Genomic DNA, 24,772 nt, shown 5'->3' on the forward strand with positions numbered 1-24,772 from the left:
GAATTCCCGAGGCCATACCATGTCAGGGAGAGAATAGGAATCAGCATGTAGTGTTCCTAGGTCCCCAACAAAAAAATCTGCCATCCTGGGCCCAGCCCCTGTGAATGGGGAAGCATCAGGTGGGGGCTGGGGGCAGGAGGGAGTGGCACGCCAGGAGGGGCCCTTGGGACGGGCAGGCTCACCTGGACTGTGATGGGCTGGCCCGGCTTCTTGCGGTAGAAGATGCCTTTCACATCATACTCAGGCGTTGAGGTACCTTTCTGCACGGCCGAGCGGACTTTGTCCCCCTCACACTTAATGATCACGTAAGAGTTGGCCCCTAGACAAATTGAGTGGGCAATGGAGTGATAGTGGGGTTGGGATAGGGGTGGTGGGGGTTGGGACAGGTGTCTGAGAAGTGAGTTCCCCTCCCCAAAGCAGAAGTCAGAGTGCTATATTCAGTAGAAGGGGGACAGAGCCTGACTCACTTCCTAACTTCCAGAAATGGGGCGGGGTGGAGGAGCAAGCGGCACACTGTCGATCCCTGGCCTCCATGCTGAGCACTCTTCTCCCCTATTCCACTTCACCAACATATCTTAATGCTTCCTCAGCTTGGAGAAAGGCCACCTCCTCCAGGAAGCCTTCCCTAAGCCGTGCCTCCCGGCTGTCTGTTCCTGTGTCTGACTGTCCCCCCGACATGGGAAGCTGCCCAAGAGCAGGTACCCAGTTCCTCTCTAGGCACCCAGTTTCATTCCAAGGCTCGGCCCAGCATGGATGTTAGGAAAGGTTTGCTCACTCAGTGAGTGAGAGCAGGAGAGTTCTGGAGGCTGGGTGTCTGTTGTTGAGCAGTGGGAAGAGGATGGGGCTGGGAAGGGGACGGAGCCACCTCCTTAGCGAGGTAGGTCCTGGAGCTTTCCCCGGGCTAACTCACCTGTCGAGGAGTCCTTGAGACCAGCAGCCCCTAGGACGTGCACCTGGGTCACCTGCTGGGGGTAGCCACACAAGGAGCTCCAGCAGGAGCGAGGGGGCTCGTCCAGGCGCAGCTCCCTGGGACAGGGCAGAGGAGGAAAAGGGTAAGGTGAGAGGGTTCAAGAAGGGGGAAGGGGAGGGGAGTAATATTTAGTCCAGACACTACTTATCCTGGGCAAACCACCCTTGGCTTCCTGCTGCTCTCTCTCTCTGTAAGGGTGCCCCATTCTGCCGGAGAGAAAAGCAATTTACTGAGCACCTGCTGTGGGCCCAGCCCTCTGCTGGGATATTATAGGTATTATGTGTCATCTTCCCGAAGCCCCGGGTGATAAGTGACTATTACCACGCCCATTGAACAGACTATGAAGCACTGGGCTCATCAGGAGAAGGGATCTGCCCCACAGCAGGACAGAGGTGGAATGTGGACTGGCAGGACTCAGTTCCACTGAGCCCACCACACATACTGCCTCCCAGGTCTGCCGTGGGTGCAAGGAGCTGCCTGCTGAAGTGGGAGGGCACTGTGGGTCTCACAGGGTCTGCACCCCAGCAGGGATGGAATGGTTCCAGCAGTCCACCTAGCCCAACTCAACCACTGGTGTCATGACCTTGGAAACCACCCCCCAACCATGATCCCCAATCCTGATCTGTAAAATGGAGGGGTCAGGCCCCCCACTTGGGGTTCAGGAAGAGCAAATGAGATGACTGAAAGCTTTGTAAACTGTGAAGTGCCATGCACATACGAGACATTGTCCCTTTATGTAGCCAAGAGAGGGGATGGAGGAGCAGGAGAGGGGAGAAGAAGGATGGCCATGGGTGCCATGAGCGCCAGTGCCACCCTAGGGAGGCTGGAGGGCTGGGCTCCATGCCTGGGGCAGACACATAACATCTCTGCGGCTGCAGATTCTGGGGCAGCCTCGTATGAGAACTGGACCCTCCCAATCGCGTCCCCAGCAGACCCCACGCACTGGCAGTTGGAGGGCACATCAGTGAAGACCCGAAGCAGGAACTCGCCAGTGTGGCCAGGCTCGAAGGTGGTGGGGATGATGACAAAGCGGCCCTCGGGCTGGTCGGTCCGCAGGAAGACACTGCGCGAGTTGATGTAGATGGAGCTGGCAGCCCGGTGCTGCAGGCTGTGCATGCGGTACTGCCGGTTCTCCTCCACCTGCCCTTGCGCACAGGGAGAGGGGGCTGGGCCACACGCACGCCCCGCCCCCTAAGCCCCCCCTCCCCATCCCCCCCGGGGGCCCCCTCAACTCCCACCCCCACATTCCAGTTCCGGCTCCCGTGCTCCCCCCTGTGAATAGGGTGACAGAATCTGCGTCCATGCACTGCCCGGAAAAGGCAAATGGGCAGAGACCGGGGTAGATGGGTGCTTGCCCGAGTCCCGTGGCCGGGTGAGGCCGGCACACGCACGGCACTGTGCAGTGGTGGCTGAAGGGTGCCAGGTTTCTTTTCCGGGTGACGAAAATGCTCTAAAATGGTGGCGACGCAAACCAAGAGAGACTGTGGACTCTGAGAAATAAACTGAGGGTTTTGGAGAAGAGGCGGGTAGGGGGTTGGGTGAGCCTGGTGGTGGGTATTATGGAGGACATGTATTGCATGGAGCACTGGGTGTGGTGCATAAACAATGAATGCTGGAACACCGAAAAGAAATTAAAATAAAATAAAATAAAATGGGGAAAAAATCATTTGGAAAAAAAAAATTAAAAATAAAATAGCAGCGATGGTCGCACAACTCTCCAAATATGCTCCAAGTCACAGCACACTGAATGAGTGAGCTGTATGGCGTGTGGATTAGGTCTCAGCAAAGCCATTAAGAGTAAGAAGGCACCAGGACTCACCCCTGGTCATGAGGTCCCTGCAGTTTCTGACTCAACGGTAGCCCCCAGAGTCACTATCAGCCCACATCACAGCCCACGGCCAGGCAATGACGCCACCAGTTGCCGGGACATGCTAGCCAACTCCTGCCATGATGAGCTGCAGCCCTATCATGTGAGGTCCCAACAGGTCAAAGTCAGGACACTCCAGCACACGGTGGACGTCGCAACACAAGGACACGCACAGACCGTCAGGACATGACCAAGCACATCTAATGCAGGGGCTTAGCCCACATGTGGTCTCCTGAGGTTCTGGGCATGTGGGGGCCCGTGGTGTCCTGTTACGCTGTGTGCTGTCACACCCCGGGTGTCACAACATGAGCACAGTCTCGGGCCCCGGACCAGTGGGAGCCACCAGTGGGAAGCCTGCCTGGCTCTGCCCGGGATGCCTGCTCCCAGGGCCCAGGAAAGCCTCCAGCTCAGGGGGACCCAGAGCCTCCCAGGGTGTGGCCTGACCACTGGCTGTCTTCCCCTTCCCAACCACCAAAGAGCCTGTGGGTCCTGGAAGGGAAGAAACCAGACTGAGAGCTCCCAGGATAGCCAACCCCAGGCAGGTGGAGCCCTCTGCCGGTGTTCCAAAGAGGGCTCACGCCACAGCAGGCCCAGGGCATCAGCCACTGTGGCCCGAGGGCAGGGATGAGGTCAGGGACCAGAGTGTTCTAGAATATTCTCCCCAGGCCCAGGTGGCCTAAAATCCAGCTCCCTCACTCTCCTCACCCAGAGCAGGGGACCCAGCTGGCCTCACCTTGTAGATGTCAAAGCCAATGGCCAGATTTTCACCCTTGCCATCCCGGCGGGTGGACTGTTTCGGCCGCTGCTGGATACAGATCAGCACTTCATCTTCTGGCTTCTTGACATCAAAGATGTACTGCAGGGACAGCGGAGGAAGAGAGACACTGTGGTAAGACTGTGCCGGACACGGGCTTGCCGGCTCCCTGAAGCTAGGCCGGAGCCAGGCCCCAGCTCAAAGGGGAGAGCCCGCATGAGTCACAGCGCCTCTCTGAGCCTGGTCCCTCATCTATGACCTGGGCCCACGATGCCCACCCTGTGGGAGTGGCAACAAGAATTGGTGACATCAGGGAGGTTCAGCTCCGAGCCCGCATGCAGTTGGTGCCAAATGAAGGCACGCCACACATGAGAACTAACAAGCTGCCAGGGTCACAGCTAATGAGGCTGCAGGGGAGACGTCCTCCCTGAGGGAGAGCCAGCCTGGCAAGCTCCCCTGGCAAGAGCAGCACCATAGGTGTAGAAACACGGGGTTCGAGTCCTTAGCTCAGCCTCCCTCTAAATGTCCTGATAACTCTGGACGAGACAGCCATGAGTTCCCAGAGCCTTAGTTCCTTGTCTGTATCATCTGCAGGTTGCCCAGGACCTCCCCCAAACACGCCCCCCCCAACTAAACAGACAGGTGCACAGAGGCCCGCAAGGGGACAGGGAGGTACCCAGCGTTATGCAGGACGGTGGCAAGGGCGGGGGATGGGATTCCTGAGCACGCTCACTTGCGGGTTCTGGAAGAAGGTGTTCTTATGATTGATGCAACCTCCACTGCGGTTCTTCTGGGGGTCCTCGTGCCTTGTCCAGGCACCCCGCAGCCGGGCCTCCTCCCACGTCTTGTGGACGCTCAGGTAAGATGTGTTGATCAGGCGACACTTGATGATGTCGGTGAAGTATCGGCACATGTCCTCGAAGGTCATCCTGGCCACGGTGGGGTGGTGAGCCGGCCAGGTCCCCTGCCTGGCCCACCCAGGTGAGAGGCCCACCCCTCACCCTATGTGCCCTGAGCCGCCACCCACACTGGGGTGTGTGCAGACGCCTGTCTCACAACTCCTCTGGCCCCAGTCTCCTGACGTGTAAGACGGGACTGACCCTCACAGCAGCCGCCCCTCTCACAGCTCCTTCAGGAACTGAGGAAAGCAATCCAAGCGTGTGGTACAAATTCCAGCAGACATGAACTGGCAGAGGCCAGCTCTTCAGTTGTTAATAGTACCAAGGACGCCTGTGGCCAGCCCTCTGCAGTTTATAAAGCATGTTTCCATCCATCATCAACCACAGCTGCTGGGAGGCCCAAAGGCACTGGTGGCAGGAGCCCCTTGGGGAACGTGCCACCCAGCATACCTCGGGAGCCCGGGGAAGGTCAGCTATGCCCACCCCCCTTCGAGTGTGCACATACACGAGAATAGGCACATATGTGCATTAAGTGTGAGCACACAGGAGACAGGCCTTATGAAGAAGCCCTTTCCCCTGATGAGGGTTCTCCACTGCTCTGTTTTAATTCAACTGACCCCCTGAGCCACACTGGGCAAAGCAGATTTCATCTGCAGGAGCCCAGACCAGAGGGCCTGGGCGGGGGGACCTGCTGTGGCTCCCCTGAGCCATCACTGCCATCAGCCTCTGAGCCGTCCTGGGGCCCTCATAGCATCCACGGCACCAAGGGTGCCCCGTGCCCCTCCAGGAGGCAATGGCCTATCGGGATCAGGGGTCCTACTGAAGAATGACTCTGAGCTTGGCACAGAGTCGGGACTACTGGACGCACGAGTGGATGAATGCAGGAATCATTCATTATTGGGCTCTTTAAGCAAGGCTGCTGTCATCTTCCCAGCCAACCTCCAACCCATAGCCCCATACCCCCAGAGCTCCCCTCACCTCCCTGAACTCCCTCTTCTCAAACCCAGTGTACTCTCTCACCCGTGGGCTGGGTCTCCCTCCTGGTCCACTAAAGGCTCCTCTGCACCCAGAGGCCAGCTTAGGGGGCAGCGACCCTGAGAGGCCTCTCCTCTCCCCTCCCTGCTCCCATCAATCAGGCAGCCAGCATGCCCCCTGCCGAAGGGGTCAAGGCCCCACCCGCTGGTATCCCAGCCTACTTGCTGAGGGCCCAGCTGGAATAGCTCGGAGTCCCCTGTGGTTGGCACTGGGGACCATGGGGATGATGGGCCCATTACTGCCCAACTCAATGCACGAAATGGCTTGTCCAAGGCCAAAGAGCAAGCTGATGGTGGGGCATCGGCTAGAGCCCTGGCCCTGGTCTCCCCTTCAGTGTCCCCTGCCACAGCCCCTGGATGCACACCTGGGACGAGAGCTCACTCACCAGAACTCCCCGTCGTCCTGCACGGTCACACCCATCTTTTCCCGCTCACTCTTGCTCACTTTCTGCCACTCCTCTGAGCTGGCATGTGGACATGAGGAGGGAAGAGGGGGGAGCATAAGAGAGACCCCACCAGGGCCACCCAGGGAAAGGAGGCATGAGGGCGAGCTCAGCACCAGGCCTCCATCAGTGTGGGTGTAGCTGGGGGCCCCAGGGCCAGGCCCAGCCCCTCTCCAAAAAGCCTGTCTGCCACTCCCACAGGTAACCATGGGCTGCTTCCATGCCGGCCGGAGGTCTGAGAGCAAAGCCACAGACTGGCGGCAAGGGCAGAATGACCCTCAGGGGAGGGGGCTCCCCCAGTGGAGGCCTGGCTCTGTTCCTGTCCTAGCTTCACCAGGGCCATGAGCAGAACATAGAGCAGTCACCCCCATTCTCAACCCTGGCGGTCTCCCTCCCTTTCTTCCCCACTCACCACCAGGTGGGGCTCTCTGTCCCCTATAGGAATCAGCTTATGCCTACCTCCAGGTCCTTGCCCTGCAGAATCCACCCTCCACCCCAACCCACTCCCACACAGGCCTGCTGCAACATAAGTCTCCTAATGTCATCCTCCTCCCAAAGCCTTCTAGGCCCAGCCACCACCTCCAGGAAGCCCCACCTTTGCCCTTGCCCAAGCTCTCATACCAGGGCCCACCCACCCGGGGTCTGTCCTGTGCCCACACTCCCATCCCTCGGCCTCACGTGTCACTCCAGGGCCCATTCCATTCCCGCTCGCCCCAGGGGTTCCGCAGGCGGATCATGTCGAGCTTCTCCGACTTGAAGAAGGCTAGCAGGCCGTGGCCCAGGCGCACTTTGCGCACGTCAGTGATGGCATATGCGTGGCCCTTCACCAGGCCACACGCCAGGCGGGCCTCCATGTCTGCTGCTGTCACTGCCTGCGGGAGGACACAGAGGCAGAGCCGGGTCAGTGGGTTGGTTTGCGAGGCGGGTGTGCGTCTACACCGCCCTCTACAGGACAGGGAAGGAATGACAGCCCCACACAAAGCAGAGGCTGTGGTTAGGAACTGAGCTCAGAGTTCGCAAAGCCCCCAGTGAGCAGCAGTGTGGGGTCAAGGAAGGGGCCTAAAGTGGGGTTGGCCCAGGGGTGTACTGGAGTTCACTGCCACTGGCTCAGCTGTGCAACTGTTAAAACATTAGCTTGAAATCAACATGGTGAAAGTACTGACACCACAGAAATCAGTAAATGCTCCAAATCAGGGCTTTTCCTTTTTCTGGTCTAGACAACCCCCCACTGGTGTCTGCACTGAGCCCCAGATTCTCCATCTGGATTAGGAGTAAGTCGATGAAATAAGATGATCCTCCTGAAGCACTCGGGCCTGCGCCAGCTGCAGGAAGTGGCTCCCCCCTTTCCAGTCACCTTGTAGCTCATGATGCCTCAAACCCCGACTAAGAGGTACAGACACCCCTCGCCCCAGTACAAGATGCCCATAAAAGGGGGATGCTGGTCAAACCGGAAGGTATTTCATACCATAGAAATTAGGGCACAGGGGCCTATGTCCTGTGCTGCCCAGCACTGGGGAGGGGGAAGGCCACCCCCAACTGCTCCCCTCCACCCCCCTAGGCTGAGGGCAAAGATTTAGGAGCCAATCTGAGCAGGGGCCCTGCCGGGGACAGCATGGCCAGCTCCCTCCCCAGTAAGGGCCGGTGAAAAAGCTCAGGAGGGCTGCCTCTGTGCTCTCACCTTGATGGAGGCACTGATGAGGCCTCCCCGGCTGTGCACCTTCAACACACGCTCAAAGAGCTGGTTCCTCTTGGCCTCATCATGGGCGAAGCCACCCTCGGTCAGGTCGATGGGCTCAGACACGCCACCTGTGAAGTCCACCAATGCATCTGCCGTGTTGCCTCCATCCAGGGCCTGGTAACAGCCCGCCAGCCTGGGGAGCAATGTGGAAAGAATTCCCAGCTCACAATCCCCAGCCAGCTGAAATCCCTCACCTTTCAGGGCATATTTTGGGGACTCAGAGAGGTCAAGCACACCGCTAAGGTCACAGAGCAGGTCACAGCAAAGCCAACACTGTAATCCATATCACTGGCTCCTAGATGAGTGTTTGTCCCACCAAACCATACCATTTTGTCACCCAAATTCTCCTTCGCCCTAGCAGCCTGTCCTCCAAATTAGCAGTCCAGAAATCAAGCGATTCTTCTCAAAAGTGTTTAAAGCTCACGTAGTTTTTGAAACATCAATTATAAATAATTTACATTATTTATAATGATGTAAATGCAGAAATCGCCTAAATGCCTAACAACAAGGAATTGATTTTAGAAACTAATGCTGCATCCATGCTCTGGGATGCAAGGCTGCCGCCCAACGAAGCCTTGTGAAGGAAATCCTGTGGCAGGAAATCTCTGGTGCTCGCTTGGTACGTTTGACAAAACAATATAGCTGGATTCCAGGGATGTTTCCAATATCGGTAGGGGCGCCTGGGTCAGCTGGTTGAATATCTGACTCGATTCCAGCTCAGGTCATCATCTCGGGTTGAGATCGTGCCCAGTGTCAGGCTCCACATGTGGCAGGGAGTCTCCTGGCAGATCCCCTCCCTGTCCCTCTGCCCCTGGGCCCCAACACATGCACACACGCTCTCTCTCTGAAGATAAATAAATAAATATTTTAAAAAGTAACAAAAAATGAAAATGTATGCAATAGTTCATTTAAAAAACATTGAGCATGGCTGGCTGGCTCAGTCAGTAGAACATGGGATTCCCGATCTCAGGGTCATGAGTTCAAGCCCCACATTGGGTGTAGAGATTACTGATAAATAAATAAATAAACAAATAAAAATAGAAAATAAAAAACACTAATCGTCTACTATGTGCAACCTACCAGGTGCCAAGGGCACAACTGTAGCTTCTTCTGTGAATGTTAAGAAAAGGCTGGGAGTCTTAAAGGCAGTGCTGAACGTGAACATGAGCAGCAGAATGGGATATATAACAAGACGGATTACATAAACTGAAAATCTACACATAGCTATGAAAATCTATACCTGACCTATCTTTTACAGTTCCCCACAAAACAGCGACACAGGTTTTGCAAGGTAACCTACAAAAAAAAAAGAGCATCAAAGATGTTAAAGGAGGGCGCCTGGGTGGCTCAGTTAAGCGGCTGCTTTCAGCTCAGGTCATGATCCCAAGATCCTGGGATGCAGCCCTGCATCAGGCAGGAAGTCTGCTTCTCCCTCTCCCACAACCCCTGTTTGTGTTCCCTCTCTAGCTGTGTGTCTCTCTGTCAAATAAATAATCTTTTTAAAAAATTTTTTAAATATTTTTTTAAGGTTTTATTTATTCATTTAACAGAAAAGGAGAGTACAAGCAGGGAGAGCAGCAGATAGAGTGGGAGGGAGAAGCAGGCTCTCCGCTGAGCCAGGAGCCGGATGTGGGACTCGATCCCAGGACCCTGGGATCAAGACCTGAGCCAAAGGCAGCTGCCTAATGAACTGAGTCACCCAGGCGCCCCTAAAAAAATATATTAAAGGAGTTGCTAAGTGGCGGGGAGGGTGTGGAGAGGACACATGAAGTACAGGGAGGGAGACAGAAGTGGGCAGCCAGGCCTCGGAAGGGAGGGGAGCGAAGGTTCCAGAAGGCAGGGAGCCTGGTTCACTCAGGTGGCCCCAAACAGAGAAGTAGAGAGGCCTGGAAAAATATGCAGGAGCACAGGCGACTTTTATTACCTTCTTCCTGGGTTTCTATATTTGCTGGATCTGCTATAAGAGACACGCATTCATTTTACAATTTTAAAAGTAAATAAATGAACAAGCAAGCATGAATAGCGCAGCTATTGTGGAAGACAGTCGAGCAGTCACTGAAAAATTCAAACACAGAACTCCCATGAGATCCCGCAGCTCACTCCCAGGTGTACACTGCGAAGAGCTGAGAGCAGAGACTCGGAGGGACACCTGCACACCCATGTACACAGTGGTATGTTCGCCAAAGCCCAAGGTGGAAACGACCTGAGTCCACCGACAGATGAATGGAGAAACGAAGTGGGGCCTATCCACGCAATGGAATTCTGTGCTGCTCTAGACAGGAAGGACATGCGGCATGCTGCAACGGAAGTGAGCACGGACAGCATTGCGCGCCGAGAAATAAGCCAGATGCGACAGGGTAAATACTGTAGGATTCCGCTTATAGGATCCAGAGGGAATAGACAGACGCAGAGACCGAAGGAGAAAGCTGCTACTGAGGGGCTAGTGAGGGGCACTCCCAGAAAGGGAAGCCCCCCGCCGGCCACCACCCTGGCAGCTAGGGCCCTGGAGACTCAGGGCACAGCAGGGGGCGAGATTGGCTCCCTTTGGACTGAAAATGGAAATCTGTCAATGTTGTGTTTTCTTGAGTTTGTTTTTGATGTTGAAAGTTGGTGTCTTTCCTTTTCCTGTCACACACACATACACACACACACACACACACACACACACAGATAGTCACACAGGAGACCAACAGGTGGGCCTGGGAGGCAGAACCAGGGAGAGGTTCCCACAGAGCCTGTGGGCTGGTCTCCGACCCCACTCGCCCTCCTGCCCCAGGCCTGCCCCCGACCTGCAGGGGCCTAAGCAGGTCACTCTGCCCCAAAGCCCTCCACAGCTTGGCCAGCTTTCGCTGGGGCCCATGCTGGGGACACAGGGCCTGGCACAGAGCAGGAGTGGGGGTCGGTGGAGACAGAACAGACGGACTGTCAGTCAGGTAGACAGATGGATGAGTGGACGAAGAGGAGCCCAAAGGGCAGGGAGGGCCCATGCTCCACAACCAGCCAGGGCTCTGAGAGCCCACATCCCAGCCAGGCTCCACAGAGGGCCTGGCAGCTTGGATCTGAGAGGAAAACCCAGCAACCCGAATGTGAGTGCTGGCTCTGCCCTCTCAGGTAGAATAAGAAGCTATTCTTCCCTGCGTGGGTGGGTTTTGGGGATAGGAGACCTGATAACAGATCTACAGTCCAGGTCTCCCTGTCCCTGCCCCCGGCCCCGGCCACAGTGCAGGCTCAGCTGGCCATGCCCTGGGTTCCCAGGCTCTGAGCGCGCTGTGTGACTTTGAAGCAGCCCCTCGTCTCTCTGTGCACAGAGCGCGAGCTGGAGGCGCAGCCCCGCAGAGCCCGGAAGCCGAGCTGCCCCAGGCTGGTCCCCCACCCACCAGCCCCCTGCCTGTACCTACTTGGCATAGGCCTTCTCCACGAGGGCACACCAGAACTCGTTGTGGGAGCTGGAATGGCAATAGATGAGCTGGTTGTTGACCGTGGGCAGCCGGTCGTCGATGACCACGTCCACCCACTCCCCGAAGCGCCAGAAGTGGAAGTGGAAGATGCCTGCATAGGCATTGGGTTTCTCAGGGTCCCACTCCTGCTCCTTCCAGTCTGGGATGACCTGGACGGGAAAGGGAACAGGACGGGAACACAGTGCGGGTCACATCTGGCTTCCTGAGGACACGGCGGGGGCGGGCTGCCTGGAGGGAATCAAAGGAGAAAGGAATAGTGGGTCCTGTCCCCATCTCTGCCATGAACGAGCGTGGGACTCGGGTGCACACTTCTCATCTCTGGGCCTCAGTTTCCCTTCTCCACAGTGGTTAGGTGTAGGCTCCTGCCAGCTGTCACTCTAAGACTCTAGGAGCTTCCTGCGCCCTTCCTGGTGCCTCCCTCTGCGTCGTCCCCGCTCAGAAACATACCACATCCCTCCCAGTCCCCATCTGGTGACTGGCGCTGCCAGCATCCAGTCCAGCCTGAGCGGCCCCTCCTTTTACCTCAGTCCATCCTACCCGGGCAATCTGAGCTCCTACATTCTGCTAAAATCCATCTCCCGTCTGCCCCTGGCGCCAGCCTGACCAGCCCCCACCTCCCAGCCCAGAACCCTCTAACAGCACCAGCCGCAACACGTGCCCTTGGCCCACACAGCAGCACAGTGATCTATCTTTCTGATCATGTCACCTTCCTGGGAAGTGAGTCCAAATCCTTAAGGTGCGCTGTCCCGCCACCAACTTCCGGGCTGGCTTTTCTACCCGCTCAGCCCCTGCTCCCTGCTCCTGGCTCTTTCTCTGCTCAGGAACTTTGCACCTGCTCTTCCTTCTCCTGTTCACTCAGCTGATTCTCACTTGCCCTTTAGGACCCACTTCCTCCTCCAGGAAGCCCTCCTTGACCTTTCAGACTAGGCTAGGACCCCATCTGTCCAACTCATGGCCCTGGCCCTTCTCGGGGACCATTACCACAATTATAATTAAACAAGCATGTGTCACCCCGCTCAATTCTGTTATTAGCACTGGAAGTCTAGCTCTCTGAGGGCAGCAAGACATCAGGCCTGGTCACTGCCATATGCCCAGCACCTTGTCCAGGGCCTGGCCCAGAGATGGTGCTCGATCAACAGGTGTTAAAATTCACAGGCATTGATTGGATCTCTAACAATATTATTTATGGAACATCTGGGACACGCCAGGTGCCACGTTTGCAACCACCACAGATTATCTCAGTTTAATTCGCACAATAACCGTGTGCATAGATTATCATCATCTATCCCTCCCTTACAGCTAAAAAACCCTGAAGTTCAGAGAGGGCAAACAACTTGCCCAGGGTCACACAGTCAGAAATCACACATTCTTTGGAGTTAGACAGACCTGGGTTTGAAACCAGGATTCAGACTTGTGACTTGCAGACCACTCTGCAGGGGACCTGTGCTGACACTTAGGACCCAGGTGAATCAGCTATGGTCCCTGCCCTCAGGAGGCCTCTAGTCTGGTGGAAAGAGGCAAATCTGGGCAGCAGGAGGTGGACAGAGAAGGGAAATCCCCTCACCCTAGAGTCAGGTGACTTGCGGGCCCTCCCCAGCATGGGACCAAGGCAGGGGCTGGGACCATGGGCAGCTCCTTCTGGAAGAAAACCACCCTCAGGGATGGGGGTGGGCATGCAGGCATCCAGGCCAAGAAACCAGAGATACATCAGGAGGCCATAAATCCCAAGGCCCAGACCAGCCTGTGCACAGATACTTTAGCCAAAAGCCATTCCCCAACCCCCACACTCATTAAGAGGGTTTTTGTTTACACACCTCTTACCATCAACAGGGATGTTGGCAAAGACAAACGGTCCCTGTGAGACACTGGAGACCAAGCAAATGAAGCTGCCAGCGGCAGAGGTCTGCCCGAGGCTAGACACAGACCAGGCTCTTTGCTCAGCAGCCCCCCGCCCTTCCCACCACCTCTCAGGGCAATACCATGGGAATTTGCTGGCGCAGTGTTGCCCATGAGGACCGGGGAGGGAGGCAGGATTCACACTCGGGGCTTCAGGGCCTCGCACAGCATCTGGAACCCAGCAAGAACTCGACACTGCCCGGTGGTCCCTTTTCAATCAATCCTGTGTTCTTTCGTAAACCTCCCAGGCCAGCCTCTGCCCCAGCACCCAGCACCCTCTCTCACTTTGCTTTCAAGACAGAAAGCTGTATCAAAATGGGGCACATGCAGGGTGGCTTATCATCCCCACTGCACAGATGAGAAGGTGGAGAGATGAGGAGCTGCCCAAGGGCACCGAGGGATAGGGAGTCCGAAGCTGAGCACACCAGCCAGGCCCATGCACCCTCCCCCACTACCCCCTGCTCTGAAAGCTCTGGACTGCACGGGGGCTGGGGAGGGAGGAAGAGGAGCCCTCACAGGGCCCTGGGACTACTGCTGGAGATGCAGAAGGATCATTAGCCAAACCTGGGGTTTGGCCCTGCACCCTCTGTGGCTCAGGAAGCAGCTAATGAGGCTCTAGGGCCTGGAGATCCTGAGTCAGGGATCCCCATGGGCCTCAGTTTCCCCTCCTACATCACGGCCGGTGAGCCTAGCATGGCTGGTTTCTTATCCCACACTCCCTCTGCTGCCAGCAGGGTCCTGAGCGAGGAGGAGGACACTGTGCAAGAAGGTGTACTCATACAGGCCCTCAAACTCAAAGCTTCCACACCACGTCCAGTCATACCAGGAATCAAGGAAGCAACCAAAGACCCTCAGGCCACATCACAGGATTCTAAGACCAACCTACAGAGGCTCCCACTGGCCAGAGACAGGCCAAGTGCAGCATCAGTAAGAGTAATTACTGCAATGGATCAAAACACATCAGACAGGTTCCCATCTACAAGACCACAACGATACTCACAAGAAGTCATCAGTCACTCTTGGAGGATAGCTGGGAATCAACTCGTTTTTCTTTTAAAACTGGAAAATTAAGGGAAAGAATCAGGATTTATCCCACTGGGCCAGTGGGGAACCAAGAGCAGCAGATGAAGGGAGGTTTGTATCTGGAGATGAGCTTCAGAAATGAGGAAGAGACTAGAATATGAGACTCTCACCATTTTACGACCACTGGCAAATAATGGATTTAGCAATGGTCATGGACGGCTTCTAACATCACAAAAAAGAGAGACGAGCAGCCATCACGTGCCTTGTGAGAGAAGTACGCAAGGTCTCCTGTGAAGCATGCCAAAAACTTGTGCCTGAACCTCACAGAACCACTAGGGGAGGTCCGCGCTTACAGGAAATGCGGGGCAGAGAGAACACTTGAAACACCACCATGAAAACCAAGCCAACGATGGATGGAAGAAAAGGTTTAATATTGAAGAAATTTCTACCTCAAGAGTCTAAAAAAAAAAAATTTCCCCAAGTAAAGGGAAAGAAAGAATAAAGATAGCAGGAATCAGTAAAATAGAAGACACTTAAAAAATAGAGAAAATGAGGATCTGTGTCTGGGTTCTCTATTCTGTTCCATTGATCTATGTGTCTGTTTTGTGCCAGTACCATACCGCCTTGATGGTCACAGCTTTGTAATATATGCAGTGATCTGAAGGGCCACCTACACCCCAATGTTCATACCAATGTCCACAATAGCCAAACTGGAAAGAGCCAAGATGTCCACAGACAGGTGAATGGATAAAGAAGTTGTGATATATACTCACAACAGAATATTAATCAGCCATCAGAAAGGATGAATACTTACCATTTGCGTCGACGTGGGTGGAACTGGAGGGGATAATGCTGAGTGAACTAAGTCCGAGAAAGACTTACCATGTGGTTTCATTCATGTGTGATATAGAAACAGCTCAGCTCAGAGGGTCACAGGGGAAGGGAGGGAAAACTAATGGGAATTTATCGGGAAGGGAGAAAACCAATGGAAACTCTTAACTAAAGGAAACAAACTGAGGGTTGAGGAAGGAGAGAGGTTGGGGGGATGGGTTGCTGGGTGAGGGCCATTAAGAAGGGCACGTGACATGATGAGCGCTGGGTGTTAGAAGTAACTGATGAATTATTTAACACTATATCTGAAACTAATGGTGTACTCTATGTTGGTTAATTGAATTTAAATAAAATTAAAACATACATACACACACATTTATGGCAGAAATTGGAAACCAAAACTCCTACTGGGCGTTTGATGCTATGAGGGAATTACCATGAAATGTGAAATTATTTTAGTTGTTCTAATATTGCGGTTACAGAGTTTTGTTTTTGTTTTATTTTATTTTGTTTTTGACGACCCCTTATTACCCAGAGATGCACTGGGAAATATTTACAGATGAAATGATATGTTGCCTGGAGGGCGTGGGGGGAGGGGAATAAGAGGAAAACAAGAGTGGCAGCAAGCTGACAGTTGTTGAGGTGGAGGGACGGGCAGCAGGGAGCACAGTAAGCCATCTCTCTCCTCCCATGTTGTCTCCAGCTAAAATGCCCCATCCCCAGGGCCACCAGCTCCCTGGCCCAGCAGTCACAGCCCTGAAGCTCTGCTGACCCTCTCGGCCTCACCCCCCAATACCGCCTCCCACCTCGGGCTCCCAGAAAATCTACGCCCGTGATGCTTCAGGCCACCTCGGCTCTGCACACGTGGCTCCCTCTCCGTTACCTTCCTTGTCCCTTGGGGGTGAGCTGAGCAGCAGTATGCAGGGCTCTCCGGGCCTGGTGCTCCCAGGGCAGCCCCTCCCCAGGCTCTTTCCCTTTCCAGAAGGGAGCTTCTGGAGGGCGGGGCGGAGCCCCACTCACCCCCAGATCCCCCCACGCCCTGCATAGAGAGGTAGGCTCCCCAACTGGACAAGTCTTTGTGGAAGAAAAGTCTCCAAGTGCCAGCCGCAGCAAGGCCCTGTCCAACCAGTGACCTTGCAGCCGCTACTGGACCTCTGCCCAACCACACTGCATGGCCGGGACTTCGCTTCAACTGGCCGCCACTCTGAGCCTCAATGCCGGCCTCTGCTCCCCTACCCCAGGGCTGCTGGGAGACCCAGGACTGACAGTGGCTTTGGGGGTGTCACCTTAACTGTGGAGGGCTCACGTGGAGCCCTTAACTGTGGAGACACCTGTGAGGAGGGCTCATCCCGCTGGGGAACACAGGACAAGTGCGTGCACCCACACAACGTCCTGCAAACCCTGGGGCTGGCAAGGGGCTCAGGTGACCTGGGCAGCCTCCCTCCCAAGGGGAACCTCAGCAACAGCCCCCCCACGCAGATGGGAAAAGAGAGGCCTGAGGGCTCAACGCACGTACTTGGGCTGAGCTGGTAGCAAGGCAAGGACTATGGAGGATTTGGAAAGCCCCTGGCACCCACTATAGAATCAGCCCAGAAAGCTCAGGCAAGGCAGGCACCGTGGGGCCCCAGGGCCTGGAGCACTCCCGGCTCAAATTCCCCTCGGACTCTGAGCCAGTAGGACATGCCTGCATTGAGTGTGCGAGTGCATGAATGCCAGTGCACGTGGTGTAAACAGCACGCGTGTGTGTGAGCACCAGTGTATGTGCGTGTGCACACGGGCATCACGTGTCTGTGAGTGTCAGCGTGCATGCAAGCATGGCACAGGGAAGGCACTGTCACAGATCTCTGCCCGGGAGCCCAGAGGGCCAGCTGGGGGCATTTCCGCCCAAGGCCGGTAGGGCTGAGGTCTGAAGGGTTGCAGGGGGCAGGTGGTGCCTGTGTTACCCAAGTCAGGTGGGTAAAATAGAGGGTTCCTGGTTTCAAGCACCTGAAGCTCCTCAGTTCTCAGCTTCTGATTGCAAGAGTCTCAAATTCCCAGGTTTCAGAGGCCATTGACAGGAAGAGGTCAGGAAGCTTGGGTCCCCCAACCCTACTCCCCACACCCTTGGGAAAGCAGAGCCCCGTCGCTCCCCACGCAGAGTGAGGATGTGATGCATCTGCAGGGGTCTGGGGTTTCCCATCCACAGGGCCCAGCTGTACGCTCAGAGACCCGGGCACGACTCCAGGATCAGGGCAGGACTCCACGGTCAGGGCAGGCCCCCTCCTGCTGGCCTGCCCAGCTACACCATGCAGTCTAAAGATCCCCTCTGCTGGGCCATCCTGAGCCTGGTGATGATGGCACAGGAGAATCCATGCCCCCTCGTCCACTCCAACCAGGGCCAGGCCTGGCCCCTGTCCATCCCTCCACCCCACACCACCTGCTCCCAGAAGCACTGGACTGCTGGGCTACCTCAGGAAACCCACTGTGCTGCTCCTCTGTAAATAGGTACTCCTGACAATCCTCTCAAAATAACTGAAAAGACTGTGTGTCTCAAGTGACTGGGAGAGTCACAAAGAGCAAATGGAGAGACGGTGCTGTGTGGCCACTTCCTGAGGCCCTGAGAGTTTCACTAACATGAACCCATTCAGACTTCACAAGGGCCGCCGTACAAGGAAGCATCATCGTTAGTCCCTGCCAACAGGGTCACACAGGTGGTCAGTGGCAGGCCCCTCAGCACGGCACGCGCTGCCTCAGTGGGAGGAAGAAGCTCAGGAGATGGCAGGTCTCTTCTCTCTACGGTCTCCTGTGGGTTCCATGGAAAATGGGTCCTTGTTTCCCACTCCTGGCATCCTCCCGGCCCAGTGTCGGCTGTCAAGCTAGGGAGGGGAGCAGGAGTGGAAGGGCTGGGCTCTGTTGCCCCCACCCCTTCCACAGGGATCTTCAGGAGTGGATGGAGGCCAGGGCTGGAAGGGCAGGGCTCAGGAAGGGAAACAAGATGGCCACAGCTGCTCTGGGGAGGGCTCCGGGGTGAAGGACTGGGAAGTGAGATCTGGTTGTATGGATCCTTTTGAAGAAACGGTCATTCCTAGGCAAAACCTCAAGTGTGGCCCTTGAAGCAAGAAGTGACCTCCATCACTGGGAAGAAGCAGGCCTCCCCCTGCCCACCTGAGGGGGCCGCAGACCCAGAGCCTGGTCCAAACACAGCCACCTCCTTTGACCCCTCCACGCCTTCTGTGACTTTAGGCAGATGGCTTCATCCTCCAGGCCTCTTTGTCTCTGTCCTAAAACTGAGTGAGCTCCAGAGAGATGAAAAGGGAAAGAGCTCTAGAGAAGGGCCAAGTGGGCACTAAAGGGATGTAGTAACATCATTCTTGTCTGGTCAGCGGGGCAGGGGCTGCCTGAGGACATGCATTAAATTGGCGATGTAGGCCTAGCCCCACCCCACCCCTGCCACTTCCCATCCCGTCTGCCCCCTGGCCAGCCAGCCCACCAGTGAGGGGCCCTGGAGACTATGTGTGGCTTGGTGCATCCCCACACAGCCCCTTTGGGCCCCACCTGCTGAGGACCTGATGGCACCTCTCAGTGGCCTCAGCATGTCCCCACGCTTCAGACAGAGGCTGTACTGGGGGCTCCTGGGGAAAAACCTACCAGGGGTGTTGGTACCCCACTGAGTATCAGGAGACCTGGTTCTAACTCTATCCTGATGTCTGACCGTGGGCCAGTCCCTTGACTGCTCCAGGCCTCATCTCTGACAGCAGCCGGGGGAGGGTGTGGGAATGCGGGAAAAGGCCAAGGAGGGGATGCTCAGGGCTCTGCGGGGACTGGAGAGGGCTGTCAGAGCTCCTGAGGGGATGGGCAGGGGTGGCTCGCGGTGAGACACTGCACACCACGAGGTGAGGGCACAGAGGCTTTATTGGGGACACATAGTACAAGGAGTGGATGTGGGGGCTCAGGGTGAGGGTACAGGCAGTCTGCACCAAGAGGGTCCCCCAAGCTGCAGGGGGAGGTCAAGCAGAGAGGCGAAGGGCAGGGCCATCTCTGGGGTTCCGGCTGGCCCTACTGGCCATCAGACTGGGACTTCAAGCCCCGCTGGGAACAGACCCTCGAGCGGAGTGTCAGAAACACCACAGCCAATCCTAAAGAATGCCCATTCCCAAACCCCGCTTCTGTTTGCACGCCTCGAATGGGGCTCACCCTCCCAGCAGCTCCAGCCACTGTGGATGGCTCTCGCCCTCTCCCAGTGCGTCTGTTCGCTGGGCCCTGTGGCCCTCGCTGGGTCTGCTTCATGAGCAAAGTGTCATGAGCCTCTTTCTGACAAAAAAAAAAAAAAAAAAAAACCCACCCAGAGCTGGCTTAGAGACAGACAGGGTGTTGGGGGTACTTCCTGAGGTGCCCCTGGGGCCTGAGCCTTTCCTGCCCAGGGAGCAGGGAAAAACCTCACTTCCCAGCAGGGATACTGATTCCCCAAAGAATCTACTGACTCCAGCTCCAGGGCTCTGGACCCCTCTCTCCTGCTTCCCCCTGGCAGAGGGAAATCCCTTCACTATGCTGTTCCCTGCTTCACTGTATGAACCTCAGAGGCTCTCAGCTCAGGAGCCCCCCTCCCCAAGGTCATCCGGACCAAGTCTCTACTAAGGGCCACCCATGAACCAATTGGGCAATACATAGTAGATCATCTAAAATCAGACTTGCTCGCAGGTACAGGCTCTAGAACATAGCCATGAACACAGCATGCTCTCTCAGTATATAAGCACACGTACAGATAGATGCATCTCTACGTAACTTTTTCACATGTCCCCTCCCTGCCACTTACCCCCATGAAGTCATCCCCAGTAGGGCAGGAGCTGGCAAGCACAGCCTCGAGCCTGCCAGCAGCTCCCCACTGCCCCAGATCAGCCCCCACAATGCTGCCTGAAGTCCTGGGGCCCCGAAGCATCCCGGGACCATGCCAGGCCCGGGCCAGGAGCGGTGCCTTCCTGGGTCCTCAGGCTCACTGTTCACCTCTGGGATTCAGCGAAGGGCACTGCAGCCAGGAGAGCAGTGATCCCCCAGGGAGGCCGCTCTGTCGTCTGTCTCTCCGTCTCCTGAGGAAGCCCGAAGGCTGGTGCTTTGGATCTCTTTCTCTGCGTCTGTCTGTCTCTGTCAGTCTCTCTGAGTCTCTCTCTGGACAACGAAGCAGAGGGAAGGCACATGCCCTGGGCCCCACCAGGCCTTCATGGTCTACAGCAGAAGCAGCAGCAGCCAGGACAGCTTCTAGACTACAGGACCTCTGCATCCTCCTCATGGAAGCAGGAATGCCAGCACCAGGGAAAGGAGAGGAGGAAGCACACAGGCTCAGAGGGTCCTGGGCATGCTGAGGGCAGATCAGCAGCTAGAAGAATGTCCTCCAACACACGCCTGGGGTAAGGGAGAACCCGCAGGGGCGGGGGTGGCGGGCAGGCATGGGGAGGGCGAGGCAGCCAGCAGCAGCCGTCAGAGCTGGTTAAAGACCACAGAGGCCTTGAGGTCAGCGGGCTCCAGGCCCTCGCCAAAGGTGATGAGGAAGTACATGACCTTGCGGATCTTGGCCAGATCCGATAGGCGCTCCCCAAACTCCAGGGCGTCGGCCTCGTTCCAATCCATGGCCTCCGAGTCCTCCTTGCGCCAGAAAATGGCAGCGGGGTCCAGCAGCTGGCGCGTCATGAGGTTGGTGAGGTCGGGCGTCCAGTTCTGGGAGGTGCCCGTGATGGTGACCTTGCCGGGCTTGTCCAGCACCACGTCCCAGCGCTCGAACTGCAGCTTCTGCTGCTGGACGAAGTCCAGGCGGTAGACGGACTCAGCCGGCCGCAGCAGCTTCTCGCCGTCCGGGCGCTTCTCCCCGCGCTGCTTCAGGCTCTCCACGCGCAGCCGCATCTGCTTGGTCAGGTCCTGGTCCAGGACCAGGGGCATGCTGAGCTGCGGCTGCTTCGGCCCGTCCTCCGCCATGCCGGGTGCTGCTGCTGCAACGCTGCCTAGGAGCCCCGTGTGCCCTGTGTGCAGGGGCCTCACCGCCAGGGCCAGAGGCCCCCTAGGATGCCCCGCCTACCCTTTGGCCCTCCCCCAGCCCCTCCCCTCTCCTTGTCCCTAGGCCCAGCCTGGCCCTGCCCTGCCCCGTGCTCAAAATGGGGGTGGGAGGCCCCCCACGCCTTCTCTCTCCTCCTCCAAGAGGCAGGAACTGAGGCATAGCCAGCGGGCAGAAGGGCGACAGGTTCCTCAGGGACCAGGCTGCTGATGTCAATTGCTGTGGTAACAGCCCTGACAACCTGACTCCCACAGAAGGACTTGTTTGTGAAGAAGGGAGGGTGCCTGGGGCAGTAAGAAGGGGAGGGAGCTGGGGAGGGGTGCGCTGGAGAGGCTTCAAGACCCCCTGGCAGGAGGGGAGGGAGGACAAGGAACAGAGGGGGCCTGCTGTTGGGAGAGGTTCCACCCCAGCCAGAAACTGAAGCCACCTCACCTTCAGCTCAGCCTCACCCTCAGCCCTCCACACTCAACCGCCAAGGCCTTCGTTCCGCCTCCCAGGGGCCCTGGGAGCCCTCCAGTCAAGCCCCAGTGCCAGGACCAGCCTGGCCACCTCCATCTCTCACCTAATCCTGCTGGCAAACTTTAGATCTCATCAGAATCCCCTGCAGGACCTAGAACATGATCGCTAGGCTCCACCCCCACTGCTTCTGATTGAACAGGGCTGACCAGGCCTAGGAATCTGCATTTCTGCCATCCTCCTGGGGGATGCTGATGCTGCTGGTCCAGGGACTGGGAGAATCACTGACCTACAGGAGTCCTGTCCACTGGCCCTGCCTCCTCTCCAATGAATCCCAGCACTAATTCCATCCACATCAAGACTCAGTTTCCCCCTAGGAGACCTGAGGCTGAGAAAGAATCTGACAGCATCTGTTCCACAGTGGCTGAGGCGGAAGCAGGGGCTCAGCTAGCATATTCTAGTAAATGGAAGAACTGGAATATGTGAGGGAGGGGGAGAGGGGAAAGGGGAAGCTGCCATGACACGCCACACACAGAAAAGAGGACAGAGGCACAGGCCAAAGTGTAACAACTGAAAATGATCTGGAGGGTCTAGTGGACCACAAGCATAGTAACTGCTAGATGGAGGCTAAATCAGTCAGTGGGATCTTGGCCACGTGATCAGCAGGAGGTCACCCAGCAGCTGGTCCTGTTGTAAACATCTCAACTGAGGTCAGTTCTGGAGGCTGCTGGGGGCAGTCCCCCAAGGGCATTCGAGAGGATGCGAGACCTCAAGCTGCCTGACCCTCCCAGAACCTTTCCCTCTGTAGCTTCAGGGGCAGAAGAGAGGGAAGCAACACAGCTGAGGAATTATTGTGGAGTTAAGCCGGCACCTAGAACAGGGCTTGCCACATAGGAGGCCCTCAGAAGACACTTGTTGAATGATTGAATGAATGAATGGCACTAAGAAGAGAACTAATGTGATAGGGCCCAAGGCCAACGCCAGCCAGAGGCAAAGATGTGCATATGGGGAGAGTACACAAACACTGACCGAAGCCAAAATGAGGTTTAGGGGCAGGTGTGTATTAAAGTGCAGGATGACGGACACACCTGGAAGGTGAGGCCAGGGAGACTGGGCCTTCAGCAGAACACCTGCGGGAAGGGCAGATGCGGGCGTGGGCTGTGGCCGCCATGGAGAGAGGAGGCCGAGGCTGCTGACGGTAAAGGCTGATGGAGCCGCAAACAGGACCTGAGGCTGGGATGATGAGGGCAGGGTGTCAGCCACATGGGTGTGGTAATCCCTGGGACACAGCAGCATTGGGCAGAAAAGGCTGGGAGACTGGAGGCTCCAAGCCCCTGGTGCCCGGGTAGAAGCTGTTCCACAAGGAATGGCAACAAGGTGGGCAGGGCCGGGTGGTGGAGAGCCAAGGGCATCAGCCTATAGGGGCTGCCAAGTGGGGGGGTGTGTCCTGGAAGCCGCACCAAGGGGAGTAAGAATGCCCACCTCATCTCTGGACCTGCAGGATGCCGGGGAGACCCAGGGGTTATATGACCCTGGGGAGAGCCTGGGCTCAGCCTGGGCCAGCTGCCGACCAGCAGGAGGAGGCTGAGGGTGGAAGGTTTCCAGGGCTTGGGCCTCAAAAAGGTGAGGCCGGAGAGGCCAGAGTGGGAAGGGAGGAGAGAAAGCAGGAAGAAGGCTGCAGGTGGGGCCAGGTCCAGGGCCACCCATGGCTCTCTGCTTGGCCACTGGACACCTTGGGAAGACCCACTAGAGCCTGGAGTAGGAATGAACAGAGGAGGAGAACAGGTTCCAAACTTGCCTACGTGACTGCAAAACTGTGTACCGAAAAGCAATGCAAATGCCTCTTGAACCCCAACGGGAGAAACAGTCTAGAGGGAAACAGGGTAAACCCCAACACCGGTTGTTTCCGGCTAAAGCAAGCCTTCAGTGACGCAGTACCTGTGTACATCTTCTATCCCCAATGTTGGAAATGGCGTGGGGTACATCTGGTGCCCCGTTACCTGGGCTGAATGACCTGCTCTGTAGCTCACGGGCATGAGCTGCGCAGATACCGGGGGGACATGTCGGCCACCCCCCAATCCTCCCTCTCAGACAGCCAGGGACTCACTTTTGCTCGGCTTTCCAAGGCTCGAGGGGCACCCGAGGCTCGAGGCTCAGAGCAGGGATCGGGCCTGCCCCCACGCCTGGGCCTGCACCAGGCTCTGGGGGAGGTGAGCACCCAGAATGAACCAGGCCTAATGGCAAATGCTCCAGCCCACTGTCACATCCTGATTCCTGGCCCACAAAACCCAGTCACCTGAAATCCACTGTCTTGCCCTCAGAGAATGGACAGACCATAATGCCCCTACCAGGGATCCCACAAGAGGGAGAGGCCCACCGCCAAGAAGTGTCTACTAGAACAGAGGGACAGGTGGGGAACCCAGGGGTGGGTGGGAGGGAGGTGGATTGAACACAGGTATAGTGCCACTAAATACCACAGGCTTGCCCTCCCCCACCACAGGCTCCATTTATCCTCCTACAACTCTGGGGACTAGAAAGGTCAGGTTTACGCCAAGACAAGGAGAAGGAACCTGACTTGCCCAGTGTCACACAAGGGCATCCAACCAAGCATCCAACCCAGGTCTGGCTGCTTTCAAATCCTGTGCCCATCAGCCCCAGGTTGCATCAAGAACTAGAGGTAAAGGGGTGGCTTCCTGGAGGAGGGGGCACTACATATTGCGGGCATGGTGCACCAATGTCCCGAGGTTCAGCATCCCCAGAGTGAGGAGGATGGGGGGAGTGGGAGTGGCTGGGCACCCCTGCTCCATGGAGAAAACGGTAGGTGGGGCAGGGGAGGCCCTGCAGGGCAACAGGCCCAAAAGTGAGGGGTGACAACAAACAGGGCCCAGTCAGCAGGGACAGGAGGGGAGGTAAGGCACAGTAATAAGCTCCCCAGGGCCCCCCACCTCCTTCTAGGACCCAGGAGCTATCACCACAGCAGCACCAGGAGGCGGAGTGCAATTAGCTGAGAACACCTTGTTCCCTCCAGCCTCCTAGGGACCAGAGCTCCTGGAGATTGCCTCCCAGTCTTTGAAGCCTCCAGACCAGCCAGGCCAGGTGCCCTGACCCCCTGCAGGCAGAAGTTCCCACCCAGCAACAAATAAACACAGATGGGCCACAGCTTCAATGACCGTCCTCCTGCCTGAGGGTCGGCTCCCTTCCTCCATTCACTGCAGCAGGCCAGGCCCAGGACAAGACACACAGGAGGCGGAGGCTCCTCCCTACGAATGACCAGAGAGCCTGTTTCCCAGGAAGGGATACGGTGAGCCAGGCTCTGGCCCCACTGAAGGCCCAGGAGGCATAGGGTAGGAGGGCCGGCGGCCGTGGTGCTACTGGCTGCTAGCA

At 56.8% G+C, this 24,772-nt stretch overlaps 2 protein-coding genes across 3 annotated transcripts in view; both read right to left on the bottom strand.

Moving 5' to 3' along the window:
- The window catches only part of CAPN5 (calpain 5), a 52,211-nt gene that overhangs the window by 2,319 nt on the left and 25,120 nt on the right, over positions 1 to 24,772 (bottom strand). For both annotated transcript variants that reach the window (XM_032853000.1, XM_032853001.1), the window contains exons 4-12: positions 11,104 to 11,312; positions 7,646 to 7,838; positions 6,646 to 6,839; positions 5,911 to 5,988; positions 4,325 to 4,520; positions 3,571 to 3,693; positions 1,914 to 2,110; positions 911 to 1,026; positions 183 to 319 (exon numbers count right to left, since the gene is read on the bottom strand). In XM_032853000.1, the coding sequence (XP_032708891.1) occupies positions 183 to 319; positions 911 to 1,026; positions 1,914 to 2,110; positions 3,571 to 3,693; positions 4,325 to 4,520; positions 5,911 to 5,988; positions 6,646 to 6,839; positions 7,646 to 7,838; positions 11,104 to 11,312 (1,443 nt within the window). The remainder of the gene's footprint in view (positions 1 to 182; positions 320 to 910; positions 1,027 to 1,913; positions 2,111 to 3,570; positions 3,694 to 4,324; positions 4,521 to 5,910; positions 5,989 to 6,645; positions 6,840 to 7,645; positions 7,839 to 11,103; positions 11,313 to 24,772) is intronic.
- OMP (olfactory marker protein) lies at positions 20,317 to 21,231 on the bottom strand. Its single transcript, XM_032853002.1, has one exon. It carries the CDS (start codon positions 20,854 to 20,856, stop codon positions 20,365 to 20,367), a length of 492 nt encoding a protein of 163 aa, XP_032708893.1. The 5' UTR covers positions 20,857 to 21,231; the 3' UTR covers positions 20,317 to 20,364.

This window comes from Lontra canadensis, unplaced genomic scaffold, assembly GCF_010015895.1.
Source record: "Lontra canadensis isolate GAN:19392208 unplaced genomic scaffold, GSC_riverotter_1.0 scaffold7, whole genome shotgun sequence".
Lineage (NCBI taxonomy): Eukaryota > Metazoa > Chordata > Mammalia > Carnivora > Mustelidae > Lontra > Lontra canadensis.

Coding starts and splice junctions, on each gene's coding strand:
- OMP (XM_032853002.1), bottom strand. CDS start 20,856: ATGGCGGAGGACGGGCCGAAGCAGCCGCAGCTCAGCATGCCCCTGGTC.